General features: G+C 37.7%; 1 protein-coding gene across 2 annotated transcripts; it reads right to left on the bottom strand.

The window, feature by feature from the left end:
* CHIC2 (cysteine rich hydrophobic domain 2) lies at nucleotides 1-27,250 on the bottom strand. 2 transcript variants are annotated; one of them, XM_071743527.1, is made up of 6 exons: nucleotides 26,908-27,250; nucleotides 19,488-19,542; nucleotides 19,195-19,350; nucleotides 5,247-5,303; nucleotides 5,020-5,079; nucleotides 1-2,176 (listed from the first exon to the last, which is right to left on the bottom strand). In XM_071743527.1, exons 1-6 carry the CDS (start codon nucleotides 27,024-27,026, stop codon nucleotides 2,126-2,128), a joined length of 498 nt encoding a protein of 165 aa, XP_071599628.1. In that variant the 5' UTR covers nucleotides 27,027-27,250; the 3' UTR covers nucleotides 1-2,125. The 2 variants fall into 2 exon arrangements, with proteins under 2 accessions (XP_071599628.1, XP_071599627.1); XM_071743526.1 differs by lacking the exon at nucleotides 26,908-27,250 and adding an exon at nucleotides 26,500-26,639 and having other exon boundaries at nucleotides 333-2,176.

Below are 27,250 nucleotides of genomic sequence, written 5' to 3'. Positions count from 1 at the left end.
TTGTATAATTCAATATTCATTTTATTGAAAACTGACACTTGAAGAAATCAACACGTATGTCTGGGCATCAGTATTTATCACCAGTTAACATTTCTGTTCAATTCCAACCTCTCCCTTGCACCTCCAGCCTCCACAACCTCAGCTGTCATCAGCTTTAGGCTTCTGACCTCCCCCACACGGTGTAGCAGGTCCAAAGTTACAACTGATACTTCTGGGTAAGAGGAGGAGTGCTGCAGAACCAGATCTGTATTGCAGAAGAAACTGAATTTTTTTTTTGTCAAAAGTTTTTGACCTGTCACCTTGAACAGAAACTGCTGTGGGACCCGGAAGACTGAGGCAGCACACAACTGTTTTTTAATTAAAAATCATATTTCATCAATTCAAAGAAACACACTTGTAGGCTTGTATGAAAAGCAAAGCTGAGCTATTTTCAAAGTAAACAGCAGGAATCCACAGACAAAAGCTGAGCAAAGGAGGAGTTTTGGGAACAGATACAGAAGGTTTGAATTTAAGAAAACTTAAAACTTTCTAGATGACTCCCACTATCAACAATTTGGGAATATAATACTCACTAGAGAATATTTTACAGAGAATAAATATTTTGAAGACATAGAAAAATAGTTCACAGCATCAAGGTACCTGTAATATATTACCTTGAAATAAAACTTGTATTTAAAAGATTAAAAAGAGAAGATTATTCTTGTAGTGGTATTCTTTTAGTTCATACAAATATTAAGCAGAGTATATCTGTTTTTTTCATATATTCACATTATTGCTTGCTACCACAACTGTACAAGGAACATGTTTTAACTTACAATAATGTTCATGTACAGTAATTTTAGATACCTAAAGCAAAGTTTAAAATATGACTGAGTTGCAAATAATAAAAAAAGTAACTATGTGTGAAGATATGTACAACAAAATAGAACTGGCCTGACCCCACCATACATTGTATATCCAGTAAAAAAAAAAAAAAAGTATTGAACTTGTGCAGAAAAAAAGCTTTGTAAACGAAATTGAGCAGAAGCAAGGGTGCAATAAATAGTTAATGCATTTCAATTTACACTGCTTCCCAGTGCTTTGATTATTTTTACTACACAGCATTTGCACCTAGAACTGTACTGAATATTTCTTCAATATCTTTATTCTCCTTGTGTGGCTTCTTTAAAACAAAGAAAACAACCCTGAAAGGTCCTCTTGGACAATAAGTTTTTTAAAAAAAGAAAAGTCCTTCTGCACCCTTGTGTACAGGATCTGGTAAACAGTAGGAATGAAGCTGATATATGGCATTAGCCTGAATAAAAACAGCTATATTATAAACTGCAATACTAATATATATTTGCAATCTTGAGTTCTACTAACCAGATGCATGCAATTCTTTCTGTCATTTTCCTAGTCTGAATAAAATAATCCTATTTTGGTGCTTTTTTTTTTTTTCTTTACCCTTTAAATTAGAACTTTTTCAGGACCAGCTGACAGGTTTTCTTCTTGAAAAGCAAAGAGATTTCTACTAACGCAATATTTGGTTTCCAGAAAGCATGGTTTCAAAATAAACTTTATCTTCTTCTTTTGTTGGAAGAGGCTAGCCAATATTCCAAAAAGAAATAAAAATATTTACAATGACAGAAATTTAGGAAGATCTTAGAAGGTACTCCAGCATGTAGTTGAATGATTAAAAGGACTTACACAACATACAGTCAATCAGTTGTCATTTTGAGATAAAAAAAAATAACCTGCTCACTTGTATACCATTTTCAGCTGTGTATTTAGTAATATTATATATGTACACACACGCGCGCACACATACAAAAGACTCTTTGAAAATTAAGATACATTAATAAACAGAAGTAGTAAAAGTAACAATAACTTAAGTAGTAATTAACATTTGTGTGAAATGACTTCGCAGAGTTTGACCAAATGCACTTGGAACATGCTCTTATTTAACAAAAAAACCCCAACAAAATAAACATTTAAACAAAACAAAAGAACCCCAACAAAACAAAAAAGAATGAAAACACCACAAGATTCCGTAGAACCAATGCTATGTCACCACCAGAAGAGCACCAAGCAAGGCACCATTGGAAAGACAACATACTTGAATAAGTCTCTATAAATAAATCAAATGCTAATCTGGTCGAAAAATCGGTGTCTTTGGTAAAAATTCTATAAGGATGACCTGCATAAAAAGAAAACAATATACATTAAATGAAAGATGGCAGCAATCCTATTATCTATCACAATGATAATTCACGTGTACATCGTGTAAGTGATGACAATCAACAATCACAGGGCTTTTCTAAGTTAGGAAACTGTTAAAAAAGTCAGGCTTGATATAAATGTTTTGGCTTAGAAAACCAACACTCTTAACAAATCGAATTCAATTATAAAAGTTTGCCTACCAATGCGTAACACATTTAAACAAAGTAAACCAAAATTCTACATCATTGTTCTTTAACATAATTCGTTTACTTCATTACAAAAATATTATGAAAAAGATAAAGGTATTTATTTAAAGAAAATAGAATACACAGTGCATGCAAAGTTAATTCACAATTAACATATGCAATTCCCTTCAAAAACTGTTTCCACTTAACACATGATTCTAAATTACATAGTTCTAAACTAGTACAGAAATCTGTATCAAGCTTTGCAAAGTTCCCATATCTAACAAATCTGCAAGTAGTCAGCAAAAACCTGACTAATGCCTTTGCCTGCTTATCCTTATGGTATGATTCAAATTTAAACTCTGTCTCTAAGCTATGTACACATAGTAGGGTTACACTCAAGAATACAGTCCAAGCATGAATCCAATTTTAAACAGAAAGCTAAACTTAAATGTTTACTTGTGTATTTTCTTTTTTCAGGAAGATAAGTCATAATACAGCAGCATGACTGCACTAACAAACAAATAAATGCACTTGGTAACATAACCATGGCTTGTAAGGGGCTCTTGTCTTTCTAAAAAGTTTTTTTAAAAATTCTAAATGCTTTTGATTGTAAAGAAAAAGGCAACTTGGCTCAGAGGAAACACTTCTATCTCTGACAGCATAATGAACATCAGAAAAGAACGATTTTATTTCTAAGGCAAACATTTTTTAAAGAATGAATATCTAAAATTAGGTGTGTAAGTTTATTTTTAAAGATATTTAGAAGAGCCTTATTTTCAGAAGTGATGCAAACTGCTCAAAACCCATTGGAGACAACCACTAGATGCCTCAGAGATCCCAAGTTTTCCAATATTACTGCAGGGTTTCAAAAAGGGAGCAACAGGTCAAGTTTGAACACTGTGCTTATGCCAAAGGTGTAAGACTACCTTGTCTCTAATTTAATTATTTAGTTAACCTAGCATCTACAGCAGTGAATTTAGAACCTCAAGTTGGCAATGCACCAAGTCTGCAGTTCAAGAGTCTGTATAATTTAAATCACCAACTTTGAAAAAAAAAATTGAGGGTGTTTATTATTTTAAATTAAATCAAACACAGCATTAAGGGCAGTTTTTTATGAGACTAGCAAATCAGTTCACCAAAAATGAGAAAATGGTACAGAGATGTTTTGTACAAATTCTCATTAAATATATCCAGAGAGAATATATTAGACTTTTCACAAATTGAAAAAACAAAATAATTCCATCTTTATCTTGTAAAACTATATGCTCATGCTTACATATTATTAATGTAATCAGGTCAACTTATTTTAAATTTTATTTATTAAAACGAATGTTCATTTGTAAATGCTGCTTGGCCATAGCATTTACAAATTATTTACAATTAAATTGATTCTGCAAAAAGATTGACATGACCACATTTTCCTGTACAAAACCAAAATTTACAGTGAAAGAATAAAATATTTATATAACTAAAGCTTCTTTACACAGTTTTCTTTATTCAATTTTCATTTACATCTCATACATCTACAGCAAAAAAAAAAAATTGAATAGATGTTACAAAAAGTCTACTTGTTCAGTGAACTGAACAGAGCTGCCCTGTAAAAAACACATTTTAAAGATCTTATTTTTCAGGGCTAAAAATAAGTTCTAATGTAGAAACAGAAAAAAAGTGGAAGACTAAAAGAAAAATATTCTTTTAATGTAATCTCCAACTATATAATCACTTTTAAAACTTTATATGAATGATAGCTTCATTGTTTCAAAGAGCAAAGTACCACGTAAGCAAAAATCACAGATAAGTTAACTAATACAGCAGATATTTCTGAAAGGTTAATCTTTGTTTTTAAAAAGCTAAACCTTCCTATTGCCTACTTGCTCGAGCATTAAAGGAAATTATGCAAATACTCATGTTAGCAGCTTAATTCCATTCTATTCTGTTTATCTCCAAGATACGTGGAAATGGAAATACAAACATCACCAAAAAAGAGCAAGAAGGTTGCAGGCTAAACAAACTAAAATTCCACATTGGATGTCACTCATTTTAAAATGCATAAATGTTCCACTGTGTATTTCCAAGAAGGTCTCACAGATTCTCAGCCAAAAACTGAACTAAGTTAAAACTCCAGGGACTGACGTAAAAATATTTTAGTGGCACTAACTGGAGATAAAGATACTTTCAAGACAGTTGAGGCAAGGGGTAGTTAAAACCTAGAAAGGGTAAAGGTTTCTTAAGCTCCAACAGTTTAGTTGAAAGGTCTTCATCCATACTTTTAGCCTTGATTAGCATTATATACAACAGCTATATCTGACTTGCTGCGTAACCAAAGTTGTGGTTATTCTCTATACAGCATCTAAAATTTCACACTCCATCAGCACATGTTCAAGCTATTTTATCTTGGCAATTAATTTATTATTTTTCAGAACACAGTGAAGCCTTGTTTTCAAGTCATTCATAACTTTATAAATCAGTCCTGCACATGAAACCATGCATCTGTGAACCGTAGAAAATCCTTGCACTCAGGCGATTAAGCTCCTGACACCTTTACTGATTAATAATCATGAAAAGAATAAGATCAGAAGCAAAATAAATGATCATTTAATAGAGAAACTCACAAAACAGCCCTTTAACTTACATATTCCATCATGTTATTCGTTTCACATTTCCTTTTGCTTAGTCTCCAATGCAAGCACAGCTAGACAAGGAGGAAAGAAAAAGAAGAAAAACGAGCTGTTATTTTATTGCAGCACACAGACTAGCCCATTTGTCCACCTTTCATATTTTTCGTTCAACAAAAGCATCTGTTTCCATACTGTGCAATTCAAACTCCAACAGTACGAAGCTGCTCCCTGCGGCACTCACCTTGTGGTATAACCTATTGTTTTCCCATTCTAATAACTTCTCAATCGATCTTCGTGTCTGGAAGACAAATGAGAAAGAATTTTACTCTTGACTGGTTTTAGAAAAACTTTGGTTTGCAGCTGCTTTTGTGTGAAAAGGAGAGAGGTACAGGACAGTGACTGAGTACAGGGTGGTCTGCAGTACTATCAAAACTTCGCTGGTATTAAATAGTAACTAGAACAGAAGCAACTTTTATGACAAAAAAATAGCTATCTGCAACTATTTTGGAACAAAAACTGTTCACATGTAACTGCTGTGACAACCAGAAAGCACGTTATTTTAAAACCACATAAATTTTGAAGTGTTCTAAGTGCAAAATCAGCAACACTACTCCTTCAGTATCAGTGGTCCTAATGCACTGCTTCCAAGAGGGTCTAAACTGACAAATATCGTGAACTATTTTGCAAAGCTGGAGGTGAAGTACAAGTATCCAGTACTCTAGAGAAAATTTTGTTAATACACATCCAGATTTTACAGACTGAAAACCAAATGCAGGGAGCTACAGTAAACTGCACAAATGAATATTACTAATTCTGTGATAAAGAATTTTTATCTCTTGTATAAAGAACAAACCAAATATTTAGGATTCTAGAGCAAAGTTTTATTGCCTATGTTGTCCGCATTTGACTCTTAAGACAAATAATCCTAAACGTTGTACTGCACAGCTTTTTAGGATTATGCATGCTGGTATTGAAGGATGTTCTGTGCTGTAAAGTTTCACAGCATTTTGAATAAAATTATTCAGCTATACTTATTTTTGAGAAACACATTCTGACATTTATGGTCATTTGACTGCCAGAATATATACTGCTTAGCTCTAAATGGGATTTGCTACTGACTAGGAATAAAAAGGGGATAATTCATGGTGCCAGGTGTTAAGATGAGACCAACAGAGCTGCAGGTGCAGAAAGGCAGAGCAATGACAAGGATCAAATACAACTTAGTGCAGCTGCAGCTTCCTTACAAGGCAGAGAGGGGTGAGGGGAAGGGATGAGAAAGCATCTTGCTGTTATTACTACAAAACACAAGTACTGTAAATGAACCTTAACAAATCAAACTAAATGCCGTAATGACGAACAAGAATGTCTTTAGTAAAACAAAAATTAGACAACAAATTATTCATTTCCCACCAAATATTAACATCTTGGTTTTCAAATACCAGTTTCTGTCTAGCCTAATAGCAAAGCAGTTGTGGGGAAACACAGCTAAGCATGTATTGTGGTCACATGATTAAAAATTAGATCATTGCTATCTATGAGTAATCATTACACTGAATTTTTATTATGTTTTATTTTGAAAAGCACAAGTCAAGGAATTATCAGAAGGTGGATGTGCCAGTGACTAATTTATCACATCAACTGGGAATTGAATATTTTCGGGGTTATTGTTATTATTATGTTTTTAAAGACAGTGCCCTTTAACAATAATCACTAGACCTCACTTGTTTCTTTGTAAAGATAGCCTTTTAGAGTCTGCTCTCCTTTTAAATGAAAATAGGGCAGCAGTTATGGTCACACTTTTGTTAATTTAGTTGCCAGTCAGCTCCAAATCAAAAGAAAATAAGGCTGCAGAGTGTAATTAACATTCAGTTCAGTCGTTTTGTCCCTTGTCTAGCCCCCAAGCTTTGTTAAAATTGCCATCTGAATGCTGAAGGCTGTAGGGAAATCGATTTGATTCTAATCGCACCATGAAAAGAACATGATCTAACTGCTTTCAGCCCTCCGTAAATCTGTACTAGGTCTTTAGCACAATGCAACTTCCAATTTAAAAAGCACTGAATGTCTCGTCAATGACTTTGTGAAGAAAAAAGAACAAGGAGCAGACATAAAAATTCCAATAGTTGTTTAAGCATTAAAGTTCATTTGCATCACAGCAAACCTGAAAAGGGCTGACCTCTCAAACCGCCTCTCAGGTCTATGAAGTTGTAGCCTTGACAAGCTCACATTGACAGAGCTCATTGACTCTGAAAGGCTACTCTATCAATGGTGAAAAATGGCAATAGGTTCTACTCTGAGCAGGCATCTGCCTGCCCACCCGCTGCTAAACCAATGGCAAAACCGATTCAAAACCTGAATCTACCTTGTAATCTTCCTTTCCAGGACCTTTTAATAATAGATTAAGATCACTATACAATTTAATTTCATTGTTCGCCCCAAAGAGTGTGAAAAACATCCAAGCTTTTCGAATTCCAATAAAATTACATATATAATACATACACATAAATAAGAAATTGATAGGTAGTTATGTACTATTAATTGGTTTATTTAAATAAGAAGCCAGTTTGAATTCATTTGGCTAGCATACGATAAAAAACACATGCAGCCTCGAGACCATGATTATTTATGTTTGCAGAGCCTTAAATACAATCCTTCCTGTAATATAATTTGGGATAATCATAGCTCCCAAATCACGCCGTATTACCAATACAGAAACGTTAATGAACATCAGGCTGTAAAAATATTTCTGTAAACCTCAGAGCTTGGAATAAAAAGAAATTAATTAAACAGCATCACACAATTCACTATAGCAAGTTTTCTTCCTACTTGACAGGTGAAAAAAAGCACTTGCACGTGCAGCTTAATTAATCACTGCTCTTGACATCTCAATGATTTACAGTGAGGAGCAGGTGAGGATATACAAAACCAGAAAGGAACACTTGATTTGAGTGTAGCATTTCCAGCACACTAGGATGACAAGCTTATATATTCTATCAATGGTGTACAGAAAAACCCATGCAGCAAATTATTTGTTAGCCACAATAAAAGCACAAATTAAGTGGAAGAGAGACTTGCTTATTAGGAAGATTTAATACTAGCTTTAATCCAGCTTTTAAATTTTTTTCTTAAAAAACAAATCCGATATTTGAGCAAAGCTACAACTTCAAGTACACTTTTTAGCACACCACTGCTAAGAAAGCATGCTTTGTAACATACTTTGTGAAAAAAGCAGATACTCTTTACCGTTATCCACAGAATTTTTGTGAAACAAGACTCTTCAATCAACTGTCTAGATGCAATGTTTAATGAAACAGTCCTGTAAAATAACTGATTCTTTAACAATGCTAATGTTTGACACTGTCTTTTGAAAAATCGGACTACCAAAGGGGCTCAACTCAGAATACACTTTCAACAACGGTTACTGCTCCAAAATGAGTAAAATTAAATTTTGCCCTTAAACACGGAAGAAGAAAAATACCCAAAACTTATATATAAACTTTTTATGCAGAAACAAGTCAGTATTGAATTCAAATAGTGTGTTACCTGCATTACCAGCTATAAGATCTGTCATGTCTTCACAGCATCCAGTGAAGTTACCCTACACTTCCAGATGTGTTTATGCTCTGGACTGGGAGGCTGCACAGCTCCAGGGCCCCCACTTGCAGTGCATGACCTGCAACAGGGGAATGGGGCAAAGCCCCTCATCTCCTGCTGTAAGCCAGTGAATGACTGCTACAATATTAAACAAGAGGATCTTATATCACTCCCAAATGGTACTAATTTGAGCACCTCCCTTTGTCTTTAAGCAGGGAAACAACATGGCCAGTAACAACATCCACTATCAGTTTTATTTGTAGCTGACTAGGGACAACTGCAGAATCTGCTGCTGCAAGCATTTGATCTTTGACTTCTCACCTAAAATCTCCAAATCATATGTAAATGTAGTTCAACATTAGTCCAGTAAGCACTACACAGAGATTTTCAAATTACTTCATATTAAAAAAAATACAATCTAATATTAATAATATTGAATGCTGCCCTGAAAAAATATACATTATGCTCAATTTTCAAAATACAAGGAGACCAATTTAAGCAGATTTTAGTCGATTGTCATATGGCCAGAATTTGCAATACAATCCATGGAACAAAGGTGAAGGATCCTATCAGGGGTCTGAGCTACACCATCCCCGCTCAAAGAGAAAAACAATGGAAGCAGGAATTTATGTTCATTCTTCAAACAAAGATACACCCGACTACAAAAATTATACCCAAGTACTATAGTTATCAGCACAAACATTCAAAGTTAGAAGATAACTGAGTCACACACCTGTATGCTCACTTTCAGCATGCCAAAACATTGCCCAAATCAATTTGGAGGCCCATATTGGTGCCATAAAATGCCAAAGCTGTTCCTGGAACATGACTGACTGATTACATATATCTTCATCTGTGCTGAGAAAGTCCCCACCTTGAATACTGTACTACAAATGAACCCTTTAGAAACTGTAACTTGGTAAGATACCCATCTTACACAGGAATTCTCAGTTTGTGAAGGGCAAAGATGACAAAGGTGAAACCTGAGTTTATTTCAGATCCCGACATCCTGGAATATCTGCTTCAGCACATACAGCAATTTGAGAAGGTGTCGTTCAATCACAGCAGTGTATCTTGCATCTTCTTTCCTATTAGTAAGTAGGGTATTTCTTAGTTGAGACTATTGTAAGAGAGCTCAACCCAGAAGCCATTGCAGCACCCATGCAAGTGAGTAAAAACCACATTGCAGACTTTAGAATATCTGGAAATAAAAGTAGCATTCTGGTGCTTTTTGTATGATCTTGAAACAACTGCCTGCCGTGTCTTATCTTACAGATGATTCCAGGCAGAAAGAGAGCCCAGACCAAAGCTCCTGATCAAGCAATGAGAAATATATCCAGCAGAATTCCACAGCAGAATAACTGACATCAGCAAATTCACTTCTGTTAAAGAAACTTCCTGTTCTGAAAGACAGCCTTGAAGATATTGTCCCATCTCTTCACATGACACATAAACTGACCTAATTTTTACAGGTCTCAACTCTGGGTGGCACTTACAGAGATAAATTTAAAACATAACAAATTAAACAGATCTGGAAAGATCTCTTCCACCAAATTGTCTGCTGATACAAAGAGGAGAGCAGCATTACTTGTCATTGCTGCATGTAACAAGTTTTTATTATCTAAGTCAAAGACAATTACTCAGACTCTAGGCTACCTTGGATTCTCAAACTTCTGGACTATTTAGGAAAGCCCTAAAGCCATGAAGTCTGAGAAGAATGGAGGTGTACAGAAACATACACCCCATTTACATTATCCGGGAGCACAACGGAGAACATCTTGTAGTTGGTGAGTACAATGGAGAACAACTTATTAACTGGTAGATTCCGGAAGAGTATTTTTCAAAGTAGAAACATGTTGCAGAGAGAAGTTATCACAGGAAGTTCCAAAAGTTGATTAAACATCTTAAGATAAATATCATCTCAAACAGACAAAAGACTCAAGGTCACTGGTATTTTAGCTGTCCTGTAAGAGATAAGTCACCAAATAAGTGTATCTAGCTATTTTCTGTGATGAAATGACAGAGACTGGAGCTAATAGTTGTGGAAACTTCATACTATGGAGAAGCCTTGTAGAAAAAATGGCCTTGACAGTGGCAAAGTTAACATACTTCCCTTGAGAAAGCCTGAGATGAAAACCATATTTCACAGGCAGACAGATGTTGAAGGCATCCATGAAACACCTGGATTAAACCTAATGTTGTTACTTGAATTTGTAAATAAAGATTTTTAACTCTTAACCCAATCCTCCTGCTGAACAACATTCTCACAGAAAGGACCACAGAAAACAAATCCATAAGATGGTATCAAACATAACAGGGATGAAAATAGGACAGAATCTCCACTGAGTAACTCATCTGGTGTTATCCATTGAGGGAAATTATAAAATGAATGTGAATAAAATTCCACCTCCTTAACCTTCTCTTTTGAGGTTGCAGAGATGTTAATTCGGGTCTCCATCCATTATTTCCATACTATCTGGTAGCTTGCCAAAGCCAGTGCAGGTGGAGAAACTAAAAAATCTCAGGTTACATCTCTATTAGGAAATGAAACTGTGCCCAGAAACATTCCCATTCACTTGAAGCCAGCTGGCAGGGAACAGCTTACATCTGTATCAGTAGTTTTCATAACCTCCAAGCCACTCAGGGTGCATGAAGCATTCTGATAATGCCTTGGAATGGTTACACAATACAGACCCAGAGCCTGCCAGGGACCTCTTCAACAGTACAAATTATAAAGTGCCAATTCCTAGGAATGCTCCCAGGTTTCATTTATTAGAATGCAGGAAGCATCTGACTCCTGCTGTTAGGTGTCTAAAGGCAGGGGACAAGGATGGAAGAGAAGCTACATGGCCAGAAAGACTGAAAGGCAGCACAAGGTAACAAAATAAATTCTAGCAGGCCCTGTAAAATCCAATGCTTCACTTGTGTGCATGCTGAAGAGAATGATCCCTCTGATAGGAACAGCTTCTGCAGTGTCTTGCCTACCTTGGATTGAACCAGAAAATTCCAGAATCATGAGTCCTGTATCTTGTTAACCAACTTAGAAAAATACCCTGGTTTGTATAATACAGTGAAAAACTGAATATATCCCAGAGCAAGACTGCTTCAGGGAAAAGCAGAGAAGAGACACAGAAGTGTCACCACCTCACACTTGCAAGCAGCACACTCTAGTTTTATGCTTGGTTTAAAATAACACAGTCTAGAAAACTATTGTTCAGTAAGTGCTTTCTACTTAATTTAATAATATGAATTTCAGATAATTTTGCACTCTAATTAATTCCTCAGTGTTTGCAGATGATCTCTCTTTGGCTTAATTTATAAGCTGCTGAAGACAGGATCCTAAAAAATGACCCTTCCTAACCTGTATTTTCCAAATCTGACAACTAGCTAGACAATTTTTAAGATGCTCTTTCAAAACAGCTCTATGGAAATTTCAACTAGCTTTTTTTTTTTTTTTTTTTTTTTTGAGAAACATGTCAAATTGGATGTAAAAGCAAAAGCAGTATTTAAACCAAACCACTGGATGACCTATGGCTTCCTCTATACACTGCAGCCATCACAATGCAAAAGGCATTATAATTTAGAAGTGATAATCCTACATGGATTATTTTGATTAATGTTAGAATGTTCAGATATATCATTCTAATTACAAATGCAATTACATTTTAAATAACAATTAGAAATTCACTACAGAAACCAAAGATATATGCTGAATTTAAGTGTAATGTGAATGCTATTATTACAAATTTTACTTTAAAATACATATTTTTGAAATACCAAAGTATGTGCATTAGACCTATAGAAAAAATAATATTTTGCTATTTACGTATACTTATTCTTCATGCAAATCTTATTGCCCTATCACACCCTGCCAGTAGGTTTGCAAGTTAAGACAAAGACTTATCTGCTCCCAACACCTTGCCAGGCACCAACTCACTATTCCACCCTTTCACATGAAAACCTGATAAAACCTTACAGAGTGCAGAAACAGAAAATAATAATTATAATCACAGAGCTACACACATGATTATTTCACATTTTTAGTGTTCTAAAAGCTTTGCCACTTGAAGTTCAGTATGTGGAAGATTTAGTGACTTTTCTGACCGAAAGTACAGTGAACAATTTTTAAAGACAAATATACCAGGTGTCAATCTTTTGATTGCCAGGTCTTCTGATTCTTTTAAAGTTTTAATTTCATAGTTAATAGTAAAAGAAGAGATTATTTTAAAGACCTCTGAATGTATCTGAAGAGAATGATCAATAATGTATAGCTGATACATAAGCTCTACTTTAGAAGAGCAAACAAAGTTCACTTGTTTGGGTTAGGATAAACCTAAGTACATCACAATTCTAAAGAATCTTCCAATGTGAATTACATTGTAAATTGTCAAAATGAAGACTTCAAAACCAAGGCATCCTCAGTCTTATGCATTTGGCTTGAGAAACTGCTTGGAAAAGCATTATGATATTAGCATCTCCATTGCCACGTGCCTGCCAGATAGGCAGAGGAGAAAGTACTTCTTTCCTTTAGTCTTGAAAAGAAATGCAATTTATTCACAGCTTCAATAAACTGAGCTTATGTATCTTAGCATCACTATCATCCACTTACCAGCAAGACTACTGTATTTAAGAAAATTCATTCCATCTCCTTCACCACATACTTAATTTAATCGATACTTTGGAAGTTCTAATTAGTTTCTGTTAATACAGCACTCTGAAGATGTAAACTCCCATGTGAGTGACAGCTAATGATGAGGCTTAAGCAGCATTCATCAGCTCTTTTTGAATTCACAAACAAACAAGTAGTTCTTGAAAGTATTAGTACAGATCGCTCTTAAATATCTCATTCTATTCATTTTAAGAGATTGCCCATGAACCTTCTGAACCATGCAATTTGCATGTACAATACCAGCTTTTAAGAAATCTAGTGGTACTGCAATTCTCTGGTAGCTCCCATTGTTACCATTTCTGTTGAAATTATTTATCCTATTTACATGTCAGGAACTACAGCATTTAGTTAATACTGAAAATGAGTGTCAACTCATTTGAAAAAGTGGCTTCAAATGGGCACCTCAGCCTGTAGTGCTTTTTAAATTATAATTCACTATGTCATTCTTTTTATTTTAATAACTTAAAGACTTACTGTTCATTTCTACAATCTGGAGCTTGTCCCAGAAAGGATGGTACAATCTATGAGTAAAACTGCTGATGATCATTGACAACCTAGAGCTGCAAACTAGGGGCTATATTTCCTGTAATTTTCTTGCAGCTTTTATTCATTAAAATCAAATCATGACTTCATAAAAGGAGAGGCAATAAGATATTAGATCACATTAAACACTTGTTCTACCGATGAAGAGTAACAGACTTTTTCCCAAATACCTCAATGCAAAAGAGGAAAAAATGCCATACAAAAACTTCTAAAACTAGTATTGAACAAAGCTCTGAAAAATAGAGTGAAGGGAAAGCTTTCATTGCAGGTAAATGCATTAAAGTGATACAATTTACAATTAAGCTTACAAATGTCTGTGACTTCATAAATTCCTAGTCAGAAGCACCTGCTGATTTAAGGAAACAAACCCATAATTTGTTTCTTACTGCACAAAAATATGCATATATTCCCATTATACACAAACTTTCAATAATTGTAATTTCAAAAATCATTTACAGTTGTGGTAACATTCTCATGTTAGAATTTTAAAAATCAATAAAAGGCAGTAAGAATACAGAGAAAAAGAACTATTTTAATACATCACTCTGAAGCTGTAGTTTTCATTTTGTCTACACAATCACAGAATGTTATGTGTTAGAAGGGACCTCTGGAGATCATCTAGTCCAACTCTGCCAAAGCTCCAGAGGAGACTCCACAACCTCTCTGGGCAGCCTGTGCCAGTGCTTCACCACCCTCATAGAAAAGAAGTTTCCTCTCTTGCTGAGGTGAAACTTACTACATTCTAGCTTAAACCCATTATTCCTTGTCCTGGGCACCACTGAAAAGAGATTGGCCTCATCCTTTTGAAACACACCCCTCAGATATTTATAGACATTAATAAGATTGCCTCTTAGCCTTCTTTTCTCAAGGCTAAACAGCCCCAGTTCTCTCAGTCTTTCTCCACAGGAAGATGTTCAAGTCCCTTCATCATTCTCATACTTCTCTGTTGGACTCTCCAGTAGATCCCTGTCTGTCTTGAACTGGGGAGCCCAAAACTGGATACAGTATTCCAGGTGTGGTCTCACCAGGTAAGAGTAGAGGGGAAGAAGAACCTCCCTACATCTGCTGGACACACTCTTCCTGATGCACCCAAGGATACCACTGGCCCTCTTGGCCACAAGGGCACATTGCTGACCCAGGGAGAATTTACTGTCCACTAGGACTCCAAGGTCTTTCCCAATGGAGCTTCATCCCAGCAGGACATCCCCTAATCTGTACTGGTGCCTGGTGTTATTCCTACCCAGATGGAGGACTCTACACTTGTCCTTATTGAACTTCATGAGGTTCACCTTTGCCCAGTTCTCTAGCCTGTCTAGATCTCGTTGGACAGCAGTACAGCCTCCTGGTGTATCAGCCACCTCTCACAGTTTCATCATCAGCAAACTTGGGTACACTCTATCCCCTCATTCAGACTGTTGAAGAAAATGCTGAGCAAAACTGAACCTAGTATTGATCCCTGGGAAGCACCACTGGCCTCCAACTTGACTATGCTGCTGATCACTACCCTCTGAACTCTGTTGTTGAGCCAGTTACCCTTAAACTTTTTGAGAAAAAAAACCTGTGATACATACCAGCTATTTAAGACCATGGTAGATTGATTCCTCATTAAAACAGGAATTCCTTAACTGGTCATTCTGAGAAAAAAATACTCTCTGTATTAAAAGTAAGCAACTGAATAGCTGAACCTGTTGCTTCATCTAAAAAATTCCTTAATTCGATAGATGCTCCCACTTGTTAGGTCACTGTACACGCAATTCAACAAAACAAATTTGTTAGTCTTCTATTTCTGTAGAAAAGGGAAAAAATGAAGGCAGTACAGTTTTATTGTGCAATTAAAACATGTTCTAGATCAGTTTCAGTTCTACATGGGAACATCCCCATCCTGCTTTCAGAAATCAAACTCTAATTCCGTGCTTTCGGGAGTCTTTTGTGATCACTGCAGCAAAGGATGTAACAAGGCCAGTTCCAAGTCACTGTTCTTTCACCTTGAATCACTTAGGATAGGGCTGAGTTGGCAAAGCTCTCTGAGCAATACTTCTCAGACAAGTGCAGTTACTGTAAAACAAGTAACCTTTTCTTTATGGCTCATTTGTTATAATTGTTTTACATTACAAGCGTCTGTGGAAAAGAATTCTTCACATCTAAGAACTAAAGGGAAAAAAAGGCACATGTCATCCTGGATCCCTTCTTCCTCAAGAAGTGCATCCTGACTATTGTGACTAGACCTATGCCTGGAGTCTGGCCAGAAAAAGAAGATCTGAATACATCAAAGCATGGAAGATCATCTAATCAACACAACTCTTTTCCAAGACACAGTAAAGTCAGAGATGAGCAGTACAAGAGTTCAAATCTAAGTGATAACTTCACAGTAAATATGTTAAGTCACTATGGCTTGGCAAGACTGTGGCACTAGCAGCAAGCCAACATAGCCTATGGATTTAATGGTTTGGGATTTTTCAGTGGAAGAATATCAATAAGCTTCCTATTAAGCTTAATATTAGGAATATTAAGTTCCTTCTTGTCATAGTTCCACTTTGACATTTGCTCATCTACTGAGCAAATTACACACTGGAACCTCAGATGGCACAGGCTTTGTTTACAGCAGCTCCAACTAATAAACATTATCCACTGGCACTCACTTTCTCCACATCTAGGAAAACACGTACCATTAGTTTCCTGAACTTGTCATAGCACTTGGACATAAACTGATGGGAAGTCCTGCATAAAAGGAAAATCTTACCAGCTTGTGGATGTGATTCAGAACTGCGATTTAAAGTGTATAAAACTTGTAATTCCAAGTAAAAGGGATAAAGAGGATTTAAATCATTCAACTTTCCTGATCTGGGTCTAAAAAAGAATAAAGTTGAAACCACACATACCTATTCAAGTAAATGAAGTGGCAGTAGCTTTTCTGCTTTACTGTGAGTAGTAGCCCTGAATAGACTCATTACTAATTCTGCTTCCTTCCTATACCAGAATTTGCAAATATGTCCTTGAAAGTATTCTACAGCTTTTCTTCTTAGCTCTTCTACTAGGGAAAATATCTTTCCCAGACAGGTCCAGGTTTTAAATTAATAGTATGGGAAAACATTCTTGTCTATTTCAGTTTGTCTTAAAGAACATAAATTACTCAGGTCTTCTCTACAGTACGCTCCCCAAATGCCAAATCAACACCAAGTTCTGGGTTCTCTATCTGACAGACAATCATTAGTTTGCTGAGCTGTTGAGACATGCACAAATGAGGCTGCCATGAGGTCTTAAGTCTTCAGATTGACTTAAAGGATTTTCATTCTGGAGGAATAATCAAACTGCCTAAACATAAGGGTTTAATGCCATCAGTGTCCAGTGCCATCCACACACACACACCCTGTGCTGAGGCAGCTGAGGCCTACCCTCAATTTCACTAACGCTGAACATCCAAGCTTCAGCCTGAGTCACCCAATCTCAAATGTAGGAAAAGATATGAAGGTCCTTAAACTCTTCCTGGTACCAGCTCTAAGAGAAAAAATGCAATATTTACTGACAGTCTGGGCTGTACCCGAGGCTGACTTTCAGAAATTCAGCCCCAAGTTTCTGTCCTTGCTCCTGCCATTGATTCTCTTTCTGAGACTCTTCTATCTTTACACAGCCTATATATTACAGCAACATTTAAACTACCACCTTCTTTCCAGCCTTCTCTGAACAGAGTATCCATGTAATTTTTTCCAGATTTATCCTTTTGAAAGGGAGCTTACCTTCACCCCTATCCCACACAACTTTCAACAGAACCACTTACTCTAACTGTTGCTTCACCAGGTTCCCACAAAGAACCTCCTCCCTCAGTTTCCAGCTCTGTTTTCTGGTTCCAGATGTGACAAGCTTTTGTGGCTTTCTGAACAATGTATACAAAGTTGATTATTTGTGACTTATGGTAATACATGAAGAGGCATTAGTTCAGAAAGTGAGGGCTTGTGGTATCAGAAGAGCACCATCATATTCTCAAGATGAGTGGCATCAGCCACTACCAGGCTACATCCTGCTATCACTTCCTGCTACAACAGCACATGATGAAAGAAAAATGGGTCAGACTAAAGAGCATCAGAAGTTTTCTTCTTTAGAAACTAAACATGGACAGCAGCAAAGCAAACTTCCCTTGCGTTTATAACAAATAGAGTGAGGCCTAAAACGGAAAAGGGAGTCACCAACTTATCTGTTGAAACAATAAATAAATTCTAGTTTCTTGTAACAGACCTTTGGGATATGGATATATTGTCATCCTACAGAAGCTCTACTAGTTTGTGAGAGCTTAAAGATCTAAAACCAAAGCTGGGATACAAGCCACAGTAATCCTGACAAAGTTTTTTTCCACAGACTCCAACATTACCAGGAGACTTTTCTACCTCATTTTCTATACAGTTAAAGCTAGTCTTAAGTAATCCCTCAAAAGGACTAGGCATTGAGATCTTAACACAGGAAGTTAAGATGCTACAAAAATATGTACAGGTTTTGTTACTATCAGTGTTCCTTCTATACATTTATTATTTTTTTTTTATAATGCCTTGGTTTACTGGCCTTGCAAAGTAAGGACTTCAATAACAAACCACACTGTGCACTAGTTGTAGCATTAAGAAGTATTACATAGGGAGAACATACACAAGTCACGAAATAAAAAGGTGAACAGCACCAATATAGAGCAAAGGATGGGGAGGCACAGACTTCTTGCAAAGCACTGGAACAGGACTAGCCAAAGACAATTTTTACACAGAAAACCAGAAGGGATGGGAGAGTAGCATAACACTGCACTGAGGGGAGATGAAAAACAGGCACTTGAAATGAACTGCTGTTCACTGCTGTTGTGAACAATATACTAAGTTCCAAGTGTACGTAACAAAACACTACTTTCTAGTTGTTAATGTAAAAAAAAGAAAAAAAAAAATCTTCCTAATCTACAGCTTAGCAGTGAAACCCAAAACAAAAATTCAGTTATCTTTTTTTAAATTGCCTTTTTTAAAAAAAATGTATGGCTATTTGGGCTACAGTGAATCTGAAGATTCTCACAACAAAGTGCCACTCAATCACTGATGAGTTCCGACAAAGCCAAAAAATGCACCACAGAAGATGCAGCTATTCCAAAGTATTATTACTGGAGTAACTTTCAACATAAATGCTGTATTGTATGTGGTTCTAGCAGAGACATTCAGCTGTATTATCACTCATTGTTACAAACTCAAAGTTCTGACTGTTTCTGATTTAACTTTATCTAGTATAACAGACAACTAATACCAAAATGTATGAAATCAAAGTGATTTAAATGAATTCAGTTTTTAAAGTGGGAAGTAGGAGCAAAATGAGAACAAACTCACTATGATTTTAACTATCAAAAATTATAAAGAACAGTTTAACTTACTCTTTTACTGAGGCAGATAACTGGCCACATACTACAACCTAAAGTGCAGCAGCAGCAAAGGCATCCACATAGTAGCCATCGTACATTAACTGGAAGGTTCTTCTTAAGACAGCTGTTAACTCTGCTGATGCTGGCTTTAAATTCTTCGGGTGCTACCTACAAGGGGAAAAAATACCCAAACAATTAATACCACAGCAGTGCAATTTACTACTCTTATAATGGTTTACATCTGAAACTCTTGTTTTTGTAATAAAATCTTGTCTAATTCCAGATTCCTTTTTGCATATACTCACCTTTCCAGTTAAAGATGAAGGAAATTCTGCTTCAAATTTGTTGCTTAGTCCAAACCTGCAAAAACAAGATCATACCAAAATTAAATAACCTCAATTTATTCCACAAGTTGCAAGCATCTCATAGTTCTCAGGGTTCATATCACAACTGTATTGATTTTGGGAAAAAATAATTGTTACTAATAGTAATTAATTAAATTATCCTAACAGATAAATGTACACAGTTTGAAATCCATATTGTCTATAGCCTCTTCCAGAAAGGTCTAGAAGAGCTATGAGGTATGGACCCATCCCCATCATGCACAGTTTTCCCCAGGTACCGACTCCAGAAGTCTGGAGCAACTACCTGGGACATCACCTGTCTCCACAGGAAACCAAAATGTTCCTGGGGATGCCTGGGAGGAATACTGCACATCTACCATTCATGGAACCACCTTTGCCAATGACATAACACCTGAGATGGCTACCTTCTTAGAGTTCTGTTGATACTGTTAACCCTTCCCCAGGCTCAGCAAAATCACTTGCTAGAGTGGCAAGCATGAAAAGAAAACTGAAGTACTTGGAGGGGGGGGAAGGAAGTTATTGTCTCAGTTTGAATTGCCCCTTTCCTCTACCAATACCAATGAAGAGAAGAAAAACTTATCCAGTGCTATTCCACTCAGGTTGTGCTAAATAACTCATCTAAGCATAAAAATTCAATCAATACCAGCTTGTTTATTCATTAAAAAATACACTTAAGTTTCAGAACACAAAATACTATCTAACATAACATGATCTAAATTATAACTGTCTTGAAAGAAACGTACCAACTATAAATGTAAAGCTATGAAGCAAATTGAGATGAGGTGGAATTACTGTCTATTCTCAGTTTCAGTAGATCTAGAGATTAAAGACAGTTTAACCTTGACTATAAGAAAAATAATTTTCTATCTTAACAGTTGGCTGGTTGGGTTCATAAACCAATTAAGAATCTAACAAAGCCATTAATAAACCTGTATAACTGGCTACTAATTTGCTGAACAGCAATCAGCACAAAATTTATTTCGTCACTAATAACCTTTTGAAAGTAAAGCAAAGCATTCTAACTATCAGATAATACACAAACAACACAAATAATAAAATAAAGTGCTCGATATCTGAATATTGGCAGCAGGATCTAACACACACAGCTCAGTTGTGTGCAGAGAAACTTACCTGAGCCTTGACAGTTCAAGAATTTAATGGCATAGTTTGCTTTGGTAATATGTTTATTGAGCACTTAAGCATTCCTCAGGGCTGTCTGCTGTTTTTACTTACTGAACTGAACAATCTGCATGTCAATGGAGAACTTCTTCCAAGGTACCAAATGGGCAACAAAGTGCCCTACCAATGGTGAACCACTGTGCAAGGACCTCCAAAGATCCAGTGGATTAAAGACAACAACGAGCTTCTGTGTAGGTAAAAGGTGCTGAGTCTTGGGAAAATTTATGTGACACTCACCTACAGTCACCTACAGCTCCTGAGAGAGATCTCATGATTCTCTGAAATTCAAGCTCAATGAGAGTAACAGCCACCAGAATTAGCAATAAAATACTGGGCACGACCAAGAATCAGAGAAGATGATTAAAGGAAGAAGCAGCTGATTAGAGAAAGTTGATTAAGAACACACACAGAGGGAATTGTTTTGATTCTCCATGAAGTGCTCATATACCCACATACTCAATTTTGCAAGCAGTTCTGGCATCCACATTTCATAAAGGACTTGTCAGATTTAAGAGAAAGAAGAGGGAAGGAAGACTAATATAATTATGGGAATAAAGCATCTGCCTTAGGAAACTAACAACCACTTGGAAAAGAAGGCTGAGTGGGGTTAATGACCAAAGTGCAAAGATTCAAGAGGGCAGGCCATAAGGTGAATTAATAACTGATCACCAAATCCCACAACAGAGGGCACTCACTTAACCTAGTAGTGGATGGCTTTAAAACAGATAAAAGAAAGTGCTTCTTTAAGCTGTAAGTCACAAGATTCTGGATTTGTTTCTACTTGAAATTAATGACCAGATTGTGCCAATAGATTTGAAGAGAGATTACACAAGTTCCCTGATAAACAGGCACTAAAGGCAAGACGATGCTGATAGCTCACCTCACACAGCTGCAGATGCCAGAGAGTACAAGGACACCAGGAACAGCTGTACTTGCATGCAGCCCATAAGTAGCAAAGCCTGTTGCCACAGTATGCAACAGCAAGATGGGCTAAATAGTTTACAAATTTGATGCTGTAGGTGATTTTGAAATATGGTCTCAAGGAAAAGTAAATATATCAACACCCTAATATTGACTGAAGGCACTAGAAATCATAGGTAAGCCCTGACTGAAACACAAGGATTTGGGTTGGAAGGGACCATCAATTATCATCTAATCCAACCCACCCATCACTCAGGCTGTTCAAAGCCCCAACCAACTTGGCCTTCAACACATCCAGTACTGGGGTACCCACAACTTTTCTGGGCTATCTGTTCCAGTGTCTCTCCACCCTCATCATAAAAAAAAAAAAAAAAAAAAAAAAAAAAAAAAAAAAAAAAAAAAAGTCTTTCTTACATACAACCTAAATTTACTGCCCCTTTTCCTGTCACTATAGGTCCTGGTAAAAAGCCTTTCTTCATCTTCCTTATAAGCTGCCTTTATACATTGAAAGGCTGCAATAAGGTCTCCACAGAGACCATACTTAAGCATAACTTACCCAGTATATTTAGGTATTTGTAACTAGAGTATTAGCTCTGCAGTTCCGACACATCTCTCAAAACTGGTCAAGTAACAAATGAAAATTGTTCACCTGAGAAATATATGGCAAGTTTACCACTCTGGCACAGAACAAAGAAAACCCATGCTTTCTGGAAAAGTACCTCTACCATTGAAAATGCTTTTGAATACCACATGACAGGAGAAGCGTCATGTGGTTACACAAAATTCTTGACACAAAATTCTAAGTGAAACCAAGGGCTCAGGCAAAGGTTATGTAAATGCCAGAAAGAAGTGTAATGCCCTATGCGTTAAACTACATAAAACTGTCCATAGGATGAAGTGGAAACCAAAGCCTGAAAAAATCCCTTGCCTCCATATACATCTCATAAGCAGCCAAGCCCAGAGAAGGCCTCTAAGCTCAAGAAAGACAGTTGCCACCAGAAGTCTCAAAACTAATCACCCCTTTACTAAATAATTAATTCATCAAATCAACAGCAGGTGCCTAGAGATGTCTCTTCAAATAATGATCTTCATGTATCTGTGATCTTGATGTTTCAACATGCAGAAGACATTTACTATGAATAATGGAATTAAACATAAATTTGAGCAATAAGGGAGAGGCCAACTACTAGGATAATCCAGTCCAGAGCACTGCTTATTGCAACAACTAAAATGAAGCTGAGCTCCAAACCAGCAGATAAGGCAATGTCAGCAGTTCCTCTTCCCAGAATACTAAGTCCTTTACACTGAAGCATGAGCAGGAAAGGCAAAGGCAGAAGGAAGTCTCTCCGCTCTCAGTTACGTCACAAAAAGATGTGATTGCAGGGAAAGTCCTGCTCAGTCTCATGCTGAAGGTTGGCTGGAAAATCTGCAGGACAGAAACAAGGCTTTTTGTGTGATGGCATGACCTAAAAGTATTAAAATGCTGACAGCTTCATCAAACACAAGCAAATGTTGATGGAGATCCTAAAAGCCACTCCTGATATTATAAGCAAATGAAACCAAGACTCCATGCTTGAGGCTTGTAGCAACCTTTAATACATAGTGGGGTAACAAAACTGAAACTCAGCCAGCTACCAACAGCATCCTCAGCTTTTCGTATTGCAGTTTTGTCACCACACGCAGGTAGTAAAAAAGGGTGACTCCATATATTAAAAGCTTTGGTAATTATGTGATCTCAGTATTATCACTCATAACTGCATGATGCAATTTGGAAATTAAAATATTAGAAACTCCATGGAACACTGCCACATGTTCACTGTAAAGATGTAAAAGCTCTGACAAAAAAGCACCAGAAAGTGTCTTAAAACCCTGGAAACCAGTATCTTGGAGATGCATTTCCTCAGACAGATGTCCTCATATAGCATTAGATTTTTTTTTGTAAAATACTCTATCTTCAATTAAATGTACTCTTCTCTGCTTACTCTGTCTTTGCCATTCTGTATCACATCTTAAACTGATTCAACATTCACCTTATGCACAAGTACTTTAACTTTACTGCAACCTGAAAAATCATTTCTTGAACATGATTCTGCTTGAAAGGTTCAGTTGAGTTCCTATCCTTGTGTACAGTGGAGAAAGAACTGGTGAGAGATGGAAACTTCGAAGTACAGACATTTACATTATAGGGGACAGTCAACCTGTAACCTTTTCTCAGCCTGCAGCTCATATCTTCCTAACACATAAACCTGACATACATTATGCTCTTCCTCTGTCCTCTCTTATAGAGACACTAAACCACTTTTCCATCGCTCTCAGCCATACCCATGTCCAACACATTCACAAGCCATACAAAATAAATATAAATTCCACAAACCTTAAAACTTTCCATTCATAGTTTTCACATAGTCTGGTTTCCACTCATATGTTCCTGATACAGAGTAAGGTTCAAAAATTTATAAGCAGACTCAAGTTTAATACGAACAAAACTGACTTGGGTGCAAATATATTTAGTGAGCTTTTTCCCCTCCAAACAGTTATCTTGCATCAGCACAATGTGCTAAGATGACAAACAGCACAGAAAGGCACTCACTGGCACACCACAATGGCTCTCCCTCACTATGCTGCAGAAGGCTACTAAGAAATCCAATATTACTATCTAATGGAGTCTGGTAGACGCATGTGCCTCAACTGGTCAAGTAACAGGAAAGCCCAGGACAACATTCTCTGAAAAACACAATCAGGCACCTATCACAAATATTCTCTTTGTGATTTCAATCTCATGATGTACCTCTTTTGCCTCCCCAATACAATTTTAGAAACAGGTATAAAATACCTTGGACTTTCAATGCAGGTGTAAGTTATGCATTTTCTCAGCTTTCAAGTTTCTTGCCACCAGGAGCAATCACCTCAAGTTATCAGAAACCAGGTCAAATATTACTCCTGACTACAGAGCTAAGTTCTGCTGGTGTGAAAAAGATTTAACTGAATATGCAAAAAAATATTTTAAAAAAGCTTTATATCTGTCTGCAGCATACTCCAAACAGTAAGTTTAAGAAGGAAACTCTTCGTGCTAACCAAAAGCCACCTACCCTGGAAAGGTAAGGCCTTTGAATGTTTTACTTGGACAGTATTTACCTGCTTTCCTTTAATTGCTTTTAACTACTCAGCTTAGAAAGGACACTCATGCACTTCCCATCATCTGTTGGATGAAATCAAATAACAGTAAATGTCCTCCTGAAACTAATATGTAGTCATGGAAATTACTTATTTCAAACTCAACATTATGACTTCTGTGCAAGATCAGAGAGATGACAATAGATCATGAAAAGGGAGCTTCTGTTAAAATACACACACAGCAGAAGCAGCCAGCAGCTCTTTAAACTGCAGAGCCAGGGACAGATCAATTCAGTATTTGCTTAACTGCTGACAATTTTTGTCAGACCTTCAAAATGTATACACGCTTTTATACCAGGCAAGACAAACTCATTATATACACAGGACTTGACCTATTCCTTAAAGCCACCAAGTGAGTGTTCTGACAGTGATCCAACTTTTAATAAGTCTCTTGATTGATGACAAAAAGAAGTTAGAGGCTGTGCAAAGGTAGAAGTGGCTGATGCTATTTAGTGAACTGTTCTCAGTTGAGGAAATAATGAAAGCAGATGAAGATCACTTGGTGCTCAATGAAGATGAAGATACACATGCATATTTCATTGCTCATCCAAAACCTAAAGAACAAACATTTTAAGGAAGATCTTAAAGTAATAATGAGCTAATGACCATTAATGAACAATCAATGAGGCAAACATCCTTCTTCAACCACAACACATTTACTAGTCACAGAAACACTTCCTCATGATTCTGCTAACAGGCCTTGACCTTTTCACACAACTCACCTGCCAGTACTGGAGCAGAAACAAGAGTTTGCCTCCTTTTCAGTTCTCTACACTTTTGCATTTGCCAGTCTGACAACTGCCTAATTGTGGTTTCAATCTGCTTACCAGAAACAGGCTAAGACTACCTGTTTATTTTTAGAGAAGCCACTGGGTGGTAACAATTTCTGTTCACAATAAGCACAAGTCATACTCCGAAGACTCTGGCTTCACGCTTCTGATGCTTTACATGGCCTTTCTCATCCTGCCCATCCATGTCCTTCCAACTCTCCAAGCATGTCTATCACATCTGACTTCCTCTTTTTAAACAAGAAGCAAACTGCACTGCCCAGCTGTTAGTATTAGTTAATGTGAATCAAATATCAAAGCAGTAATGTACCAAGGTTCCACAAAACTACTTTAAATTTAACCCTGTATTTCTAGACAGGTCAGGATCCAAAAATCAGTATAGTTCATGGGACTTGAAGCAATAGAGCACAATACCTTCAATTTTTACGTTTCTACTGCAAGCCCAGTGAACAGCCTGCTGAGCAGTGAATACTGGAATAAAAAAAAAGTTTGCACTGCTGCATTTTATCATCTCCAGGTTGGTATTTCAGCCTCTGAGACTGTATACCATAACTGACAACCACTACACCTCTGTAAGTGAGCCTGACTGAAAGAAAGCCTAATTTGTGACAGCTCTGAGAAGAACTACACTAAGTCATGGTCACTTGCTGCTAGATAGTCAGGGACACCATTCAGAAAACAAAACTCTCAATCACTGATGTATCAAAGACAGTGGAACAACATGCATCAACTTCAACACGATTTTACATATACTTATCTGGCTCACAGACACCTTTTCTTTCCTTAAAGTCCTCAGAACTGTATCAGCAAAACCATCTTAAATGGGAGGGGGTATCAGATACATAAACAACACCAAGCAACAGTCCAGCCGGTCAGGTGCTGGCACATACCTGTTATACGGAGGAACCAGGCACCTTACTTCCTGACAGCTCATCACTCTGGACAAATACTTTACATTCCTCTACCAGTCCCAGCCCAACTCAGCCCCATTTCCTCATCCCCTCGCCAGAGCTTCGCACCCGCTTGCGAGTCCCGGGCTGCAACCCGGCTGCCCGGCGAGGCCGAGGACAGCCCTCTCGCAGCCCCACGGACGCCGGGAGGGGCGAGTGGAGAGCAGTACCAGCCCGATGCTCCCCACCCGCCTCCCCAAGTAACCCCAGGTTGCAACTGCCGGCTCGGCTCTCTCGGGCTGCCCCCCAGCCCCCGCCGCACCCCGGCCCGGCACCCAGACACCCCCGGCCCGCCGCCCGGGCCTCCACCGCCCGCCCCGGCCGCGCAGGCCCCGGCGCGGCCCTTACACGGTGACATGGCCGGAGCCGCGCACTACCACCGGGTCGGGGGAGTACTTGAGGAGCTGCTCCTCCAGCGCCCGCTCCTCGTCTTCCTCCTCCTCGTAGATCTCGTCAAAGTCCGCCATGGCCGGGTCCGCACGTCCGCTGAGAGAGACGAGCCCGGGCGACGCGACGGGGCCAGCCGCGGAGGCCGGCGGGTGGGGGCCGGCGGGGACACCGCGGTGCCGGGGCGGGCGGCGGCGGAGCCGCGGCGGAGCGGCAGCGGTTGAAGCGGCGGCTGAAGCGGCGTCTCCGGGCTGGGAAGCGCCCGTCACCCTCCGCGGGGGGAGGGGGCGAGGGGCGGGGCAGG

The sequence above is a fragment of the Heliangelus exortis genome, chromosome 4 (genome assembly GCF_036169615.1).
Source record: "Heliangelus exortis chromosome 4, bHelExo1.hap1, whole genome shotgun sequence".
Taxonomy (NCBI): domain Eukaryota; kingdom Metazoa; phylum Chordata; class Aves; order Apodiformes; family Trochilidae; genus Heliangelus; species Heliangelus exortis.
Note: the sequence above shows the minus strand (reverse complement) of the source record. Positions and strands in the feature narration are given on the sequence as shown.

What these genes read in the sequence shown, in the direction of transcription:
- CHIC2 (XM_071743527.1), bottom strand. Translation starts at nt 27,026, where the DNA reads ATGGCGGACTTTGACGAGATCTACGAGGAGGAGGAAGACGAGGAGCGG. An exon ending in TTATCTGCCTCAGTAAAAGA is followed by an intron (nt 5,304 to 19,194) that starts GTAAGTTAAACT and finishes TTTGTCTTCCAG; the next exon opens with ACACGAAGATCGATTGAGAA. An exon ending in ACAATAGGTTATACCACAAG is followed by an intron (nt 5,080 to 5,246) that starts GTGAGTGCCGCA and finishes CTCCTTGTCTAG; the next exon opens with CTGTGCTTGCATTGGAGACT.